The following is an 18,371-nucleotide window of genomic DNA, read 5'->3' as shown; positions in this document are numbered from 1 at the left end:
CCCTGTATGGATGCTCCACTCCAGCTGATACCCTGATGGACCAGTCCCCATGGGAGGCTGTCTGTCTTTCAATCAATCAGCGTCTGGGAGAATTTGGCTGAATCATTGGTCCAGAATCCTGTGCTGAGGCTAAGCGAGGAGGAGGAGGAGGAGGAGGAGGAGCTGCACCCCCCTCACACACACACATTGCCAGACAAAGCTACTGAGGATCCACTGATAGCAGCAGCAGCAGCAGCGTCCCTGTCTCCAGGAGGACCACAGACAATACAGTGCTACCCGACTGCGGCAATCACTGCACCTCCCGCACTCACAGTGAGTACCGATGGCCAGCTCCAGCGAACATTACTATATACCTGGGTACACACTAGACGATATATTGGACAATTTGTCGCTTTGAGGCGAATTTGAACGACAGATCGTCCACAGCGTCCAGTGTGTACGCACTATTGCGTGCTCCCGTGCGTCATTCATCGCATCTTCAGAAAGGCAGATCTCAAGATCCGGTGGCCGACACAATGCTTCTGGGAACGATATGACGGGTGGTCGTACACCAGATCGTGCAGTGTGTATGGACTGCCCGATATAACGTCCGCTCATATCTGCCGCTGTGTGTACCTGGCTCTATACGCCATATCTGGCCAATGACGGCGAGCGATATAATCAGTGGTGCAGGACTTATTACCGACATATCTATCTATATATCTCATATCTATCTAACTAATCTATTTATCTACTGTATTTTCTATCTATTGTATCTTCTATCTATCTATTTATCTACAGTATCTCATAACAATCTATCTATCTATCTATCTATCTATCTATCTATCTATCTATCTATCTATCTATCTACTTATCTCATATCTATCTATCTATCTATCTATCTATCTATCTATCTATCTATCTATCTATCTATCTATCTATCTATCTATCGATCTACTGTATCTATCTATCAATCTATCTATCTATCTATCTATCTATCTATCTATCTATCTATCTATCTATCTATCTATCTATCTATCGTATCTCATATCTATCTACTGTATCTCATATCTATCTATCTATCTATCTATCTATCTATCTATCTATCTATCTATCTATCTATCTATCTATCTATCAATCTATCTATCTACTGTATCTCATATCTATCTATCTATCTATCTATCTATCTATCTATCTATCTATCTATCTATCTATCTCATACGTATCATTACAATTACTTGTTAATAGGTGGGTAGTTGCATTGTGCTCAGTGATGAAGTACACGTAGGTGTTATATATGACATATTATATGCATGTACTATTTATGTAAGGCAGGCAGGGCTGTACAGGGGACTCCATCCTTCCCCCTTATTATAGTGGTAGAGATGCAGGGACAGGGACAGGGTGTGTGGGATAAGCATACTAGGGGGGTTTCCTTGGTGGCAGAGTCTAATGAGGGTCTTGAACCTGAGATGGAAGCATCAGGGTGGAGATCCCCCAACCACTATAGCACACCTCTCTTATATATAATGATTACATCTCCATGTACCCAATCATGTGCCAGTGCAATGTCAGCAATATCAGCAGAGGCAGGATAGATACATAATACCTGTGTCTTAACTTGGATAACAAAAATAAGAGTCATTCGTGCTGGAACGGATAGTGATGCATACTACTGGTAATGTATATATATATATATAAATATATTATATATATATATATATATATATATATATATATTATATAAGGATTACTGGACTCGCTGGCTATGTATGATATCTGTGACATGTCCAATCTAGGGCACACTCCTGGACACAGGGCTGGTGGTAAACTGAGTGGGCATTATAAATAGCAGAGGGATCTCTGTTCTAGGAAGGGTGGGGTACAGAGTCTGCGGCAGGCGCACTGCTATTTCTGTTCCCATTGCATATGTGACTACGTATAAAGGAGATGCTGACTAATGGGCGAGCTGACTGCAGTACCCATGCTGGGATGGGAGGGTGTGTATTCTGGCATGGGTAGAAAGACACGGGGCTCACTTCAGGGTCTATGCACTAAGCCTTGGAGAGAGATAAAGTGGACAGAGATGAAGTACCAACCAATCAGCTCCTAACTGTCATTTTTTTCAAACACAACACGTCCACTTTATCTCTCTCGAAAGCTTAAGGTGCGTACACACTAAGCATATATCGGACGATATATCGTTCCGATGCGTCACTTCTTGTGATCTGCTCTGCATGAACGGCGAATCAGAAGATCCGGCAACCAACACCATGCCTCTGGATGTGGCAGGATGCTGCAGGGGAACGATATATCGGGCGTTCGTACACCAGATTGTGCAGTGTATATGAACCACCCGATATATCCTGCTGTCACTGGGTAGGTGTACCCACATCGTCTAGTGTGTACCCAGCTTTAGTACATAGACCCCTTATTTCCATAGTACAACGGTCACCGGTGTGTGCAGCAACCTGCCCATTCCAGCGTTCATCAATGCAATGCAAGACTGTGCACCCTATGTCTCCATTGTGATAGCATGACCTGACAGCGTCACACTGGGACTTGTAGTTCTGCACAGCTGGCGATGCACACAGCGTTTATAAACGCTGTGCTTATTCTTCATTTATATTTGTCACTGGGAATTATAAGGTCAAATCTGCACTCCACCCATGTCTTATAAGGACTCGTCTAAGGAGCTAACACGAAGATTTCGACCAGGGAGTGAAGCCATTGCCATTAGTGTTACTGCTCTTTCTAGGGAAGCACAGGCGTTCTGTTAGGATTTGGGGTATGTGGGGAGCATTAGTTAAATAATATTTATTTAAGGAATATCACAAGTGGTACCCCATCCCAAATTGTAGTTATCTGGGAACCGGTGTTCATCCCCATCAGGTCCCTATCATCTAGCGCCCAGCCGCCACTGCTTCCCTTAGACATGCATGCTTCGGGTGGAATTATCCGCCAAGAGCTTGTGAAAGTATAAAAGATGGTGCAGAAAATATGGGGGCAGACATTATTATTATTATTTTAAGTTAAAATGGACATACCTTCCATCACTGGATCACACCGACACAGCCCGCACACATGGCCTCCATCCCGTAGGCCTTCGGCGGAAATTGCGTCTGTCTCATGAATATCAAGACCAATAAATGACTGAGCGTACGTTTATAGATATTCACGTGGAAAATAGGTTTATTGGATTAGAACTGGCCGATGGTACAGTATAGTCTCTGTAGCGAATGTCCGACAGTTCCCCACCCTACTACACAAGCCAATGTATCTGATGTCCCTTGCGTTTTCTCTCTCTCCCAGGTCATAATGTTGGACACGCTAAGCAGCCAGTACGACTCCTTCCTCTTCTGGAAACTGCCCATCCCGGAACTGGACCTCTCCGAGCTACAGTGTTTGGGCCTGGAGGACAGCAAGAAGACCTCCAAAGACGAACCTCAAGACGAAAGCTTCCTGTCGCAGTACAATGCCTTCAACTTCTGGCGGGCACCTATAGCCAGCATTGACGCCTTTGACTTTGAGTTCATTTAAAAAAAAAAAACAACCAACCAAGGCCTAGCTGTAATCTACCTGCCTTTCGACCACCGACCACTTATAATGCATATTTATTATTAATTTATTTATTTATTAGTTATTATAAGACCCTGGAGGTTTAATTATGAATGTGTTTGCATTTATTACACACGTGAAGCTGTTTATTATGCTTGAAGCACTGATATATTGTTTTTATCTGGGCCATATTTGCTGACAGACAAAAATGAAGTATTGCTTGTTGCCAGAGGTGAGACACTGATCCCCTCACCTTCTCTCTGGCTTTTCAGTAGCGTTGTCCTATGCCTGGTGCAAAGCTGAGTCTAGTTCCTTGATAAGCCCCCGGGTGATAGGAATATATAACAGGATATGACAACGTGTCTCTTTAACGACAAATTCGTAGTGGCTGATACCTTGATGGAAACCACCAATTTCTATACTTTTTCAAATATTGGTTCAGGATTTCCGTATTCAAATAACACAAATTGATTGTATTGGCACAAAGAACAAAACAATTTTAAAATGTATGAGATTACACGCCCACAACACGCCCACAAAACTGCCATGACACTCCTGCGAGAAGGATCTGTTCCGTGTGTCCGCACAGCAGCCGCCCAGTTGCCTCTCAAACGCCCATTTTACACAAAGAGAGGACCGCCAACAAATTGAGAGACTGTCCTCTCTTTCAGTCTCCGCCCGTGTGCGTATGCATGGTACGAAGCAAAGGCAGTATGCGTTTGCTTTTGGCGGCGTATGCGTAGTTTGCAGATATCCGCATTCAGGCTTCCGTCTGACTAAGAATCAGGCCCTTAGTGTGTTATTCTGCGGATACTCCTCCTTAGCCAATTTCTATCTGTGGACAGCTTTCTGTCACTGACTAAATGTTGTAACAAGAGTGACACCTGCAGGTAATGTAGTCAAACCAAAAAGGTAAGGAGGTGCACCGTACCAGAAAAACAATGCATAGAATTACAACTATATATGGGTTAGATTTACTAAAACATCTATGTTGACAAGTGGGGTATTGCCCATAGCAGCCAATCAGATTGAAGCTATCATGTTTTAGTCTGTATTATAGACATAATAGCTAGATTCTGATTAGTTGCACCTCTTTTCCTTTTTCCGGCATTTTAAGTAGATCTACTGCATGTATTTTTCAATTAAGCATATCGCACACTTCATATGTATTAAGGTGTGGTGATAGTTGGTGGGCGGAGCTAGTGGGGCGTGACTGAGCGTGGACATAACTGAGATCTGACCGGTAAAATTGTGGGTTCTCGACTCATTTAAAGTTTTCATCTTTTAACTGCCGTATTCACTTCACGGTATAGCCAAGTTGTCGCCCACGACCTCCAGCGGTAATCAGGTGACCTGATGCGCATTTGTTCACTGACCACCTGCAACTTGCACTGTTACAAATAAAATGTCTAATTTCCAACTGGCTCAGTTTCTTTCATCTTTCTTTTATGTGTGAGACATTATAGGAGTTGACATGCAAAGGTATAATCTTTTTACTGTGCAGATGTAGTGAAAAACATATCGCCCAAGAAATACAGAATGGGAATGTGGTGGGGTCATATGTCACTGGGGCGGGCCTATGCTACACAGGCCCATTTGCTTTAGGGTGTACTACTACTCCATGAAGGCGTACCAAGCGCTTCCAAAGTGTTGATCCATCTCCGCCTCCTCCTTCTCTAAATACAACCCTTCAATGCTGCACATCTATCACTAATGAGCGTTTCATTGAAGGGACACCCGTCGCGGGGGGCGCATTCCACCAACACTGCACCTCCCGATCGTCCCGGATTCAGCGGTCAAAAATTCTATTTTTTTTACTAGAAAGAATGATGACCGTGGACTAGGCCACATCTCTCAGGGGTGGCCACTTGTCCTATGACCGTGACAGACCCACAGGGTTATAATACTTACAAAAATCTGTCGGGACTCTGACTGTCGGGATGACGCTGTTGGTACTCTGACCGTTGGGATCCCGTACCCAACCCAAACCAAGCCCTATAAGTGGAAAATAATAATCAGGCCGCTCTTGTTTCTTGTCCACCTGCTGGAGAAAGATGAAATTGCAGAACACTGACACCCATGTCTATGCTACCTTACATCGAGATGCGGGTAATTTACCGCAGCCCGGAATGCCGCCCGCTGGAATCCTGATGCTGGAAGTCTGACCTGGTACTAAAGATAGGCATCTAAATTCCGACAGCTATCTTTAGCCAGATGCCGAAATCCTGACGCCCGGCATCCCGAACTAAGGTAAGCGGGAACTATTAGCTGTTAGCCGGGGGGGAGGATTAGTTTTAGGCACCCCCGAGGGTTAGGTTTAGGGTGCGGGAAGGAGGGGTTATGGCACCACCGGGGGGAGGTTAGGCACCACTAAGGGAGGGTTAGGGGGGGGAGAGGGAAGGGTTAGGGTACTTTCCAGCCCAAGTCAGGATGTCCACTGTTCGGGATTCCGGCGTCGGTATTACGTCCACCGGGAACACACCCGGTGGCATTGCATACCGATTCCCTTACATCTTCACTTTTCCGAAACCTGGCTCAACCATGTTTTTTTTTTGTTAATTACGTAATGGTGTGGTAGTCTATGGTTGTAAAATACACTATAACTGATCCATGGAATCCTCACTGGTACTAAAAAACAAAAAAAAACCACTACATCCTTTCATGAAATAGCAGAATGCCAAATGCCGCATTTAAATATACTTCATTTACTGTAGCTGGCAAAATCTATTTAGATTCCAGAGGTAATGTTTGTGTAGATTGTTTTAGTATTGTATAAGAAACTGCATATATTTGTTTTTACTGTATTCATAGTATATCACCCTATTCGTGTCTGCACCGAGGGACGATGGCTGCAGTTTCCATAGTAACAGACTGGCTGGATATTTGCATTTTTACGGCTCTACAGTGTAAAATCAAATGTGATTTTATATATATTTTTTTTAAGTCTCCTTTCAAAATGTACCTGCCTAGTAATTCACTCACCAGAATTGCTTGGGCTAGTGCAACTCACGGGGTTGTTACATTTGGCCCAGTCTATCAATTAAGTAAGCTATCAAAGCTCCATCAGTGGCAGCGAGAATATGGAAGATAAAGTAAAACATCGCCAAAAAAGGCAAACGGAATATCGATCATGTCTATATGTCATATTGTCTAAGGCTGGGTATGTACCTTAGCGATGTACTGGCCCAGCGACGCAGCAAAGTGATGTGGCGATAAATCACATCACCGTGCACATTTGACGATCTGCCATGATGCGCTGTATATCGTTACACGATAAATGGAACAAAATCGGTTGTTGTCCGTGACATTGTCCCATTTGATGTGCAGCACATCAGATGGGACGATGAATTGGGTGGATTTGGGAGTACACACTACATGATGGTCGTTGCGATCCATGACGCTTCGCAAGACCGGCCAATATATTGTATAGTGTGTACCCAGGTTAATGCTTAATATTTTCAAAATAAAAAACACAGAATGTATTAGTCACAAAAAAATATTACTGATTATCATTATACCAGGAGACTTCTAGAAAATAAATACAAATATTAGTAAATTCAAAGAAAATACCTACGGATCACATCTCCAAGGAAAAGTAGGTATTATGGTGAATTTACATTGACAGAATTCCACAGACCCTGGAAACCAGATCCCTATTACAGGTCTTGTTACATTGTTGTGTAAATCAGTGTCAAAGTTTACTCCAGCTATAAAATAATAATAAAAAATGAATTGGTCTCTAGACCCCAGGGGGTGAATGTAATAGCCCAGCACTTGCAGGCATAAGTGAGTTCTTAGCAAGTCTGTCTGACAGTTTAAAGGTGTAATAATTTAAAAGGCAAAACCAACTTGAAACGATTGCCCCTTTAAAATATCCTCCATACTCGCTGATGCCTGGATCACACAATTCTATCATAATCACATTAAACCCCTCTTAGGCTCCCATGGTATGTTTTACACTACAGACCTCACAATTGAGTGGATGGTTCACTCCAGATTGGGGCAGAGTTCGGACAGATCAGGGGGGAGGGAAGGTGCGAATGTTGGGAGGTATTCATTATAACATTGCTCATCTCCTGATGTACTCTGTGCTGCTGGAGACCCTCCTCCTTCCACTATATAACTCTCAGTTTGTGGCTTTCTGCTGCCTCCATTCCCCTCCTCACATCATGTCACTGCCCCTGTAACATGCAGCCCTGTCCTCACTGACACCTCACTCATCTCCTGATATACTCTGTGCTGCTGGGGACCCTGCTCCTTCCACTATATAACGCTCAGTCTGTGGCTTCCTGCTTCCTCCATTCCCCTCCTCACATCATGTCACTGCCCCTGTCACATGCAGCCCTGTCCTCACTGACACATCACTCATCTCCTGATATACTCTGTGCTTCTGGGGACCCTGCTCCTCCCACTATATAACACTCAGTGTGTGGCTTCCTGCTGCGTCCATTCCTCTACTCACATCATGTCACTGCCCCTGTCACATGCAGCCCTGTCCTCACTAACACATCACTCATCTCCTGATATACTCTGTGCTGCTGGGGACCCTGCTCCTCCCACTATATAACTCTCAGTCTGTGCCTTCCTGCTGCCTCCATTCCCCTCCTCACATCATGTCACTGCCCCTGTCACATGCAGCCCTGTCCTCACTAACACATCGCTCATCTCCTGATATACTCTGTGCTGCTGGGGACCCTGCTCCTCCCACTATATAACTCTCAGTCTGTGGCTTCCTGCTGCCTCCATTCCCCTCCTCACATGTCACTGCCCCTGCCACATGCAGCCCTGTCCTCACTGACACATCACTCATCTCCTGATATACTCTGTGCTTCTGGGGACCCTGCTCCTCCCACTATATAACACTCAGTGTGTGGCTTCCTGCTGCGTCCATTCCTCTACTCACATCATGTCACTGCCCCTGTCACATGCAGCCCTGTCCTCACTAACACATCACTCATCTCCTGATATACTCTGTGCTGCTGGGGACCCTGCTCCTCCCACTATATAACTCTCAGTCTGTGCCTTCCTGCTGCCTCCATTCCCCTCCTCACATCATGTCACTGCCCCTGTCACATGCAGCCCTGTCCTCACTAACACATCGCTCATCTCCTGATATACTCTGTGCTGCTGGGGACCCTGCTCCTCCCACTATATAACTCTCAGTCTGTGGCTTCCTGCTGCCTCCATTCCCCTCCTCACATCATGTCACTGCCCCTGCCACATGCAGCCCTGTCCTCACTGACACATCACTCATCTCCTGATATACTCTGTGCTGCTGGGGACCCTGCTCCTCCCACTATATATCTCTCTGTCTGTGGCTTCCTGCTGCCTCCATTCACCTCCTCAAATCATGTCACTGCCCCCGTCACATGCAGCCCTGTCCTCACTGACACATCACTTATCTCCTGATATACTCTGTGCTGCTGGGGACCCTGCTCCTCCCACTATATAACTCTCAGTCTGTGGCTTCCTGCTGCCTCCATTCCCCTCCTCACATCATGTCACTGCCCCTGTCACACACAGCCCTGTCCTCAGTAACACATCACTCATCTCCTGATATACTCTGTGCTCCTGGGGGATCCTGCTCCTCCCACTATATAACTCTGTGTGATTTCCTGATGCCTCCATTCCCCTCCTCACATCATGTCACTGCCCCTGTCACATGCAGCCCTGTCCTCACTGACACATCACTTATCTCCTGATATACTCTGTGCTGCTGGGGACCCTGCTCCTCCCACTATATATCTCTCTGTCTGTGGCTTCCTGCTGCCTCCATTCACCTCCTCAAATCATGTCACTGCCCCTGTCACATGCAGCCCTGTCCTCACTGACACATCACTTATCTCCTGATATACTCTGTGCTGCTGGGGACCCTGCTCCTCCCACTATATAACTCTCAGTCTGTGGCTTCCTGCTGCCTCCATTCCCCTCCTCACATCATGTCACTGCCCCTGTCACACACAGCCCTGTCCTCAGTAACACATCACTCATCTCCTGATATACTCTGTGCTCCTGGGGGATCCTGCTCCTCCCACTATATAACTCTGTGTGATTTCCTGCTGCCTCCATTCCCCTCCTCACATCATGTCACTGCCCCTGTCACATGCAGCCCTGTCCTCACTGACACATCACTTATCTCCTGATATACTCTGTGCTGCTGGGGACCCTGCTCCTCCCACTATATATCTCTCTGTCTGTGGCTTCCTGCTGCCTCCATTCACCTCCTCAAATCATGTCACTGCCCCTGTCACATGCAGCCCTGTCCTCACTGACACATCACTTATCTCCTGATATACTCTGTGCTGCTGGGGACCCTGCTCCTCCCACTATATAACTCTCAGTCTGTGGCTTCCTGCTGCCTCCATTCCCCTCCTCACATCATGTCACTGCCCCTGTCACACACAGCCCTGTCCTCAGTAACACATCACTCATCTCCTGATATACTCTGTGCTCCTGGGGGATCCTGCTCCTCCCACTATATAACTCTGTGTGATTTCCTGCTGCCTCCATTCCCCTCCTCACATCATGTCACTGCCCCTGTCACATGCAGCCCTGTCCTCACTGACACATCACTCATCTCCTGATATACTCTGTGCTTCTGGGGACCCTGCTCCTCCCACTATATAACACTCAGTCTGTGGCTTCCTGCTGCGTCCATTCCTCTCCTCACATCTCCTGTGCCGGCTAAAGAAAATAACAATTCTGTGCCTCTGACATCAATGGTGGAATCATCACCATCTGTGGCAAAACATCGATGGTTGCTAACCAGTGACCATCTCTATCCATTCCCCTCCTCGTAATCATGGCACGATGGTTTACAAACAGACCTGTGCATATTCACAACGTAATTGTCTCCTAGCTTCATGTAACAGGGGGAAGGGGTCGACCTATTTGAAACATTGTTCCATCTTGAACAATATGGGGGTGCATAAACACTGGGGCATCTGATTCTGAGTCGGACAGAAATTGCATATTTAATCATACTGCACATGCACCGAAGAAGAAACCAGCAACTGCGCATGTGCTGAATCAGGTATACGCACACGGGCGGAGATGGATAGTGCACACGGAATGATCCGTCCACCATACTTTCTGTGTAATGGACGTTTATGGGCTGTGATCATGTGATCGCCCAGATCTGTTCTGTCGCGTGGGAGTTAGAAGCATCTAATAAACTGGATAGTTTCCAGATGCTGGCTGTCATAAAGGCTGAAACATAGCTGTCTCTTTAAACAAAAAGTAAAAGCTTTGCAAATGATTTAAAATGCCATTTTTCCCTGTAGATTGTGTCATCACGGTTCTGCCCCCTGCTGTTCAAAGCCGCGACGTGCAAGTGTAGCCGATGCTGTTGATGGGGAAGGATGGGACATCGAAAGAAAACATTGGAAGTACCAATGTTTTCAACATTGAATACAAAACATTATTTAGATACAAACATTATTTCTCTGGAACCGATGTTAACCGATGTATTTTTTATTTTTTTTTAAAGCAAACTCTGGGCCTGATTCAGACCCACTCGCGAGCGTTTGTCCACTCGCAAGTGGGTCGATGGTCTGCACTGCGCACGACGGCGGGAGCTCCGTCGTGCGCATGCGCGAGACGCGACGAGCGAAGGACTTTCCTTCGCTCGTTGTGTCTGATCAAAGGGGGCGTGCTGTCGATGTTGATTGACAGCACGCCCCCTTTGGTGGGCGTGCTAGGGGCGTGCCTCCCAGACGGGGGCGTTCCCAAGGGAACGCCTACCGTCAGAAGCCGGCCCCACTGACATCACTAGTCACTCCGGGCCTTGCGGTTGAGAAACTCAACCGCAGGCTTCGGCTCGCAGTGGCGATGGTCGCGATGGTCAAGACCATCGCGACCATCAACCTGCACGCTCGTATATGCTGTGGGTGGTGACCCACAGCTATACGAGCGTCCAGGAGGACGCTCCATAATTATGGAGGTGGGCCCTGATTCAGAGCGAGTGCTCTGATCAGAGCGTCCGGCTCTGAATCAGGGCGTCTATACTTAAATATATAATAGACTAATACACTTTTAAAATAATTCTTAGACTATGTCTATCTTCATGGAGGCAAACAGTATAGATAGATAGATAGATTATTATTATTATTATTATTATTATCCTTTATTTATATGGCGCCACAAGTGTTCCGCAGCGCCTTACATAGTACATAGAACTAATAAGTGAACAAGAAACAAGTAACTTACAGTACATTACAGTGCAGGACAGGGACACAACTTATATACATTGCTGAAATAGTGATTAAAGCACTCACAATAAGCTGCCGGGAGTTGGCGGTCCCGTGTTAGGTGCCCTAATGGGGAGTAGAGAGTAGAAGAAAATGTAAAGAGAAGCACATGAGGGAAGAGGTCCCTGCTCATGAGAGCTTACATTCTAAGGGGAGGGGCAGACAGACAGGCGTGACACAGAAGGGGAAGATAGGAAGGAAAGAGCATGAGGTGGGTTAGGAGGAGTGCTGGAAGGCCTTGATGAAGTAGTGGGTCTTGAGAGCCCGTTTGAAGATTTGTAGAGAGGTGGAGAGTCTGATAGGGAGAGGGAGAGCATTCCAAAGGTAGGGAGCAGCACGGGCAAAATCTCGGATGCGGGAGTGGGAGGAAGTAATCAGTTGGCAAGAGAGGCGGCATGCATTAGTTGAGCGAAGTGGGCGGGTGGGAGTGTGAAGGGAGAGAAGGTCAGAAATGTATGCGGGAGAGGATTTGGTGAGGGCTTTGTAGGTGAATGTAAGAACCTTGAATTGGCATCTGAAGGGGAAGGGGAGCCAGTGTAGGGCTTGAAGGAGAGGGGAAGCAGATATAGAACGTCTGGAGAGGAAGATGAGCCGAGCAGCAGCATTGAGAACAGATTGTAGTGGAGAGAGGTGAGAGACTGGGAGGCCAGCTAGGAGAAGGTTACAGTAGTCCAATCTGGATATGACCAGTGAGTGGATGAGGGTTTTAGTGGCATCCTGGGTGAGGAAGGGTCTAATCCTGGAGATATTTTTTAGGTGAAAACGGCAGGACTGCGAGATGTGCTGAATGTGCGGTTTAAAGGAGAGGGAGGAGTCTAGGATAACTCCAAGACAGCGCACTTTGGGGCTAGAGGAGATAGTTGTGCCATCAATAGATAACGAAATTGTGGAAAGTGATGTAGTGGAAGAGGGTGGGAAGATGATCAGCTCAGTCTTAGACATGTTAAGTTTAAGAAAGCGCTGGGACATCCACGAAGAGACAGCAGAGAGACAGTTGGAGATACGGGTAAGGAGCTCAGGGGTGAGCTCAGGGGTGGAAAGGTAAATTTGAGTATCATCTGCATAGAGATGATATTGGAGGTCAAAGGAGTTAATGAGTTCACCTAAAGAGGATGTATATAGGGAGAAAAGGAGAGGTCCAAGAACAGAACCTTGGGGAACTCCTACCTTTAGTGGAAGTGGAGGGGAAGAGGAGTCATGAGAGGACACAGCGAAGGAACGATCAGAGAGGTAGGAGGAAAGCCAGGAGAGGGCAGTTTCACGTAAACCGAGAGAGTAAAGGATTTGCAGGAGGAGAGGGTGGTCTACAGTGTCAAATGCAGCAGAGAGGTCAAGGAGAATGAGCAGAGAGTAGTGACCCTTGGATTTGGCAGCAAGGAGGTCGTTGCTGACTTTCGTGAGGGCAGTTTCCGTGGAGTGGAGAGATCGGAAGCCAGATTGAAATGAGTCAAGGAGGGAGTGGGAGGAAAGAAAGGTGGTAAGGCGGTTGTAGACAATACGCTCAAGGAGTTTGGAAGCAAAAGGGAGAAGAGAGATGGGTCGATAGTTTGAAAGTATGTTAGGATCAAGGGTAGGTTTTTTAAGAATGGGGGAGACAAGAGCATGTTTGAATGCAGAAGGGACAGTGCCAGATGATAGGGAAAGATTAAGGAGGTGAGCCAGATGGGAACAGGCAGAAGGAGACAAGTGGGAGAGGAGACGGGAAGGGATAGGGTCAAGAGGGGAGGTGGAAGGAGGGGAGGACCGGATGAGGGCCAAGACTTCCTCTCCAGAAGCAGGGGAGAAGGATGTCAGAGTTGGTGAGACAGAAGGGGAGGGGTGGTAAGGGCAAGGAGGGAGAGGAGTGCTAAGGGTCTGATGGGATATGATGTCCTCACGTATGGAGTCAATTTTAGATGTAAAGTAGGTGGCAAAGTCGAGGGCAGAGAGCGAGGAGGGAAGGCAAGGAGGGGAAGGGCAGAGTAGGGAGTTGAAAGTGGCAAAGAGACGCCGGGGGTTTGAGGACTGGGAGGAGATGAGGTTCTTGAAATATGTTTGTTTGGAGAGAGACAGGGAAGCACTGTAGGAGGAGAGAATAAATTTGAAATGGAGGAAGTCAGCCTTAGAGCGTGACTTTCTCCACTGACGCTCCGCAATTCTTGAACACTTTTGTAGGTATCTGGTGCATTTGGAATGCCAGGGTTGTGGTGTGGATCTGCGAGGGTGAGTGGTTATTGCTGGAGCAACAGAATCAAGAGCAGAAGCAAGGGAGGAATTGTACAGGGAAGTAGCTTGTTCAGGACAGGAGAGAGAAATGATAGGGGAGAGAAGAGAGTCCAGCAGGGAGGAAAAAGCAACAGTGTCAATAGCCTCAATATTACGCTTAGTAATGGTAGCCTTAGGAGTTAGAGGAGGGCAAGGAGAGAGGGATAGGTTAAAAGAGAGAAGGTGATGGTCAGAGAGGGGGAATGGGCAATTGGAGTAATCAGAAATATCACAACGGTGCGTAAAGACCAGGTCAAGTGAGTGCCCACTCACATGGGAGGGTGAGGAGGTCCATTGGGCGAGACCAAATGAAGAGGTGAGGGTAAGGAGTTTAGCTGCAGAGGATTCTGTGGGAATGTCAATAGGAATATTAAAATCACCTAGGATAATGGAGGGAAGATCTGAGGAGAGAAAGTGAGGGAGCCAGGAAGCGAAGTTGTCAAGGAATTTGGAGGGAGAGCCAGGGGGACGGTAAATGACAGCTACTCTGAGGTTTACTGGTTGGAAGAGTCGTATAGCATGAACCTCAAATGTGGGGAATGTAAGGGATGGTTCAGAGGGTATTAGCTGGTATGAGTAACTGGTGGATAGAAGGACCCCAACTCCACCACCATGGCGACCCCCAGGCCGGGGGGTGTGGGAGAAGGCAAAGCCCCCAGAGGATAGAGCAGCAGGAGAAGTGGTGTCAGAGGGTGAGATCCAAGTTTCAGTGATGGCTAGGAGATTCAGAGAGTTGGAGATAAAAAGGTCATGGGTGGGGACCAGTTTATTACAGACTGACCTGGCGTTCCAGAGGGCACAGGATAGAGAGATAGCATTTGTGGGGGAGATGTGAATGAGATTGTCCGGGTTGCTGTAACGTGGAGGTGAGATTAATTTGGGGGACCGATATGAATAGAGTTTAGTGATGGTGCGGGCACCTGAGCTGGAAAGGGAACCAATAGGAGGTGGGCAGGGAGGGAGATGTGGATGGCAGTGGGGTGAAGTGACAGGGAGAGGAGTGTAGGAGGAGGGTTTGGTGGTGGGGTAGTAGGACAGAGGGGGGGTAGAACAGGAAGAAAGTGGAGTAATGGGTGAGGAGTGAAGAGTAGGCAGACAGAGGAGGGGGGAGAAGGGGAGGAGGAGGTGGAAGAGATAAGGGGGAAAGGATAAAGGTGGAAGCAGGGGGCAGAACAGAGGATTAGGTAGAGACAGAGGGAAGGAGGGAGTTGACGAAAACCTTGTCATGGTGTTTATAAGTAAACAAGAGGAAAGAAATTTGGAAATTTAAATGAGATATGAGTGCAAGAGATTTGTAGGAATGCAAGTAAGAAAACAGTGACGTATCAAAGAACAGTGTATCAATATGTATGCAGATTAACAAGATTGTTATAGGGAGAAATAAAAGTGGGGTTCTAAAGTGTGCAGAATGTGAAAAATAACGCAGATTGTAAGCAGACAGAGGATGTGAGGCAAGGCAAGAGAGCTGAGATAAAGGACAGTGTTTCAAAGTTGATAGATATAAACTGACATGGGGAAAAGTACGATAAGCATTGAATTGTATGCTAGAATCAGTAGGCCAGCATTATGAATAGCATTAGAAGTGTTCTTGCCGTGATTGTACAGGGAGTCCAGTTGTAGTCTGAGTCTTTAGATTGTTGGGGTTTGTTGCGTGATGGACCTTTTTTCTCCTTCTGTTTTTCCTCGGTATAACGCAGGTCTAACGCTAGTTATGCACTTAAAAAACTGCACTTAGAAAAAAAGCTGCACCCAGCCAAGGCTTCCCCAGCCAAACTACTGACACTTATACAGGGAAGCAGGCAAGTGTGGACACTAATTAATGAAAACCCCCAATTGGCCAGCCAGAGAAAGCTAGCAATAAAAATGGCTTAAGTCAACAATGACCACATACCATACATCTAAGGCTACAAATAAATCAAGCATTCACTTTAGTCAATAAACTGAGAGAATCCTTAAAACAATGTAACTATTACAAATCATAAGGCATTAGAAACAAAAGCATAAGGATTCAGTAAAGAATAAGCTAGTTACCTATGATTATAATTAATAAAGGAGGCACAGGAGGTGAAACACTTTGCAGTCACAGTCAACTTCAGTTACCTATGATTATAATTAATAAAGGAGGCACAGGAGGTGAAACACTTTGTAGTCACAGTCAACTTCAGTTACCTATGATTATAATTAATAAAGGAGGCACAGGAGGTGAAACACTTTGCAGTCACAGTCAACTTCAGTTACCTATGATTATAATTAATAAAGGAGGCACAGGAGGTGAAACACTTTGCAGTCACAGTCAACTTCAGTTACCTATGATTATAATTAATAAAGGAGGCACAGGAGGTGAAACACTTTGCAGTCACAGTCAACTTCAGTTACCTATGATTATAATTAATAAAGGAGGCACAGGAGGTGAAACACTTTGCAGTCACAGTCAACTTCAGTTACCTGTAGATTGGGAGAGAGGCGGTGTCAATTCATTCAGGATCAGCAGAAGAATTAACTAATAAAAAATAACGCAGGTCTAACGCTAGTTATGCACTTAAAAAACTGCACTTAGAAAAAAAGCTGCACCCAGCCAAGGCTTCCCCAGCCAAACTACTGACACTTATACAGGGAAGCAGGCAAGTGTGGACACTAATTAATGAAAACCCCCAATTGGCCAGCCAGAGAAAGCTAGCAATAAAAATGGCTTAAGTCAACAATGACCACATACCATACATCTAAGGCTACAAATAAATCAAGCATTCACTTTAGTCAATAAACTGAGAGAATCCTTAAAACAATGTAACTATTACAAATCATAAGGCATTAGAAACAAAAGCATAAGGATTCAGTAAAGAATAAGCTAGTTACCTATGATTATAATTAATAAAGGAGGCACAGGAGGTGAAACACTTTGCAGTCACAGTCAACTTCAGTTACCTATGATTATAATTAATAAAGGAGGCACAGGAGGTGAAACACTTTGTAGTCACAGTCAACTTCAGTTACCTATGATTATAATTAATAAAGGAGGCACAGGAGGTGAAACACTTTGCAGTCACAGTCAACTTCAGTTACCTATGATTATAATTAATAAAGGAGGCACAGGAGGTGAAACACTTTGCAGTCACAGTCAACTTCAGTTACCTATGATTATAATTAATAAAGGAGGCACAGGAGGTGAAACACTTTGCAGTCACAGTCAACTTCAGTTACCTGTAGATTGGGAGAGAGGCGGTGTCAATTCATTCAGGATCAGCAGAAGAATTAACTAATAAAAAATAACGCAGGTCTAACGCTAGTTATGCACTTAAAAAACTGCACTTAGAAAAAAAGCTGCACCCAGCCAAGGCTTCCCCAGCCAAACTACTGACACTTATACAGGGAAGCAGGCAAGTGTGGACACTAATTAATGAAAACCCCCAATTGGCCAGCCAGAGAAAGCTAGCAATAAAAATGGCTTAAGTCAACAATGACCACATACCATACATCTAAGGCTACAAATAAATCAAGCATTCACTTTAGTCAATAAACTGAGAGAATCCTTAAAACAATGTAACTATTACAAATCATAAGGCATTAGAAACAAAAGCATAAGGATTCAGTAAAGAATAAGCTAGTTACCTATGATTATAATTAATAAAGGAGGCACAGGAGGTGAAACACTTTGCAGTCACAGTCAACTTCAGTTACCTATGATTATAATTAATAAAGGAGGCACAGGAGGTGAAACACTTTGTAGTCACAGTCAACTTCAGTTACCTATGATTATAATTAATAAAGGAGGCACAGGAGGTGAAACACTTTGCAGTCACAGTCAACTTCAGTTACCTATGATTATAATTAATAAAGGAGGCACAGGAGGTGAAACACTTTGCAGTCACAGTCAACTTCAGTTACCTATGATTATAATTAATAAAGGAGGCACAGGAGGTGAAACACTTTGCAGTCACAGTCAACTTCAGTTACCTATGATTATAATTAATAAAGGAGGCACAGGAGGTGAAACACTTTGCAGTCACAGTCAACTTCAGTTACCTATGATTATAATTAATAAAGGAGGCACAGGAGGTGAAACACTTTGCAGTCACAGTCAACTTCAGTTACCTGTAGATTGGGAGAGAGGCGGTGTCAATTCATTCAGGATCAGCAGAAGAATTAACTAATAAAAAATAACGCAGGTCTAACGCTAGTTATGCACTTAAAAAACTGCACTTAGAAAAAAAGCTGCACCCAGCCAAGGCTTCCCCAGCCAAACTACTGACACTTATACAGGGAAGCAGGCAAGTGTGGACACTAATTAATGAAAACCCCCAATTGGCCAGCCAGAGAAAGCTAGCAATAAAAATGGCTTAAGTC

At 45.5% G+C, this 18,371-nt stretch overlaps 1 protein-coding gene across 1 annotated transcript; it reads left to right on the top strand.

Moving 5' to 3' along the window:
• The first annotated feature begins 170 nt into the window (after window positions 1-170).
• MLLT11 (MLLT11 transcription factor 7 cofactor) lies at window positions 171-4,957 on the top strand. Its single transcript, XM_088467725.1, has 2 exons — window positions 171-312; window positions 3,292-4,957. The coding sequence occupies exon 2, from the start codon at window positions 3,298-3,300 to the stop codon at window positions 3,517-3,519; it is 222 nt and encodes a 73-aa protein (XP_088323851.1). The 5' UTR covers window positions 171-312; window positions 3,292-3,297; the 3' UTR covers window positions 3,520-4,957.
• Window positions 4,958-18,371: the final 13,414 nt, after the last annotated feature.

Source organism: Taudactylus pleione, unplaced genomic scaffold, assembly GCF_031769625.1.
Source record: "Taudactylus pleione unplaced genomic scaffold, aTauple2 ptg000073l, whole genome shotgun sequence".
NCBI lineage: Eukaryota > Metazoa > Chordata > Amphibia > Anura > Myobatrachidae > Taudactylus > Taudactylus pleione.
Note: the sequence above shows the minus strand (reverse complement) of the source record. Positions and strands in the feature narration are given on the sequence as shown.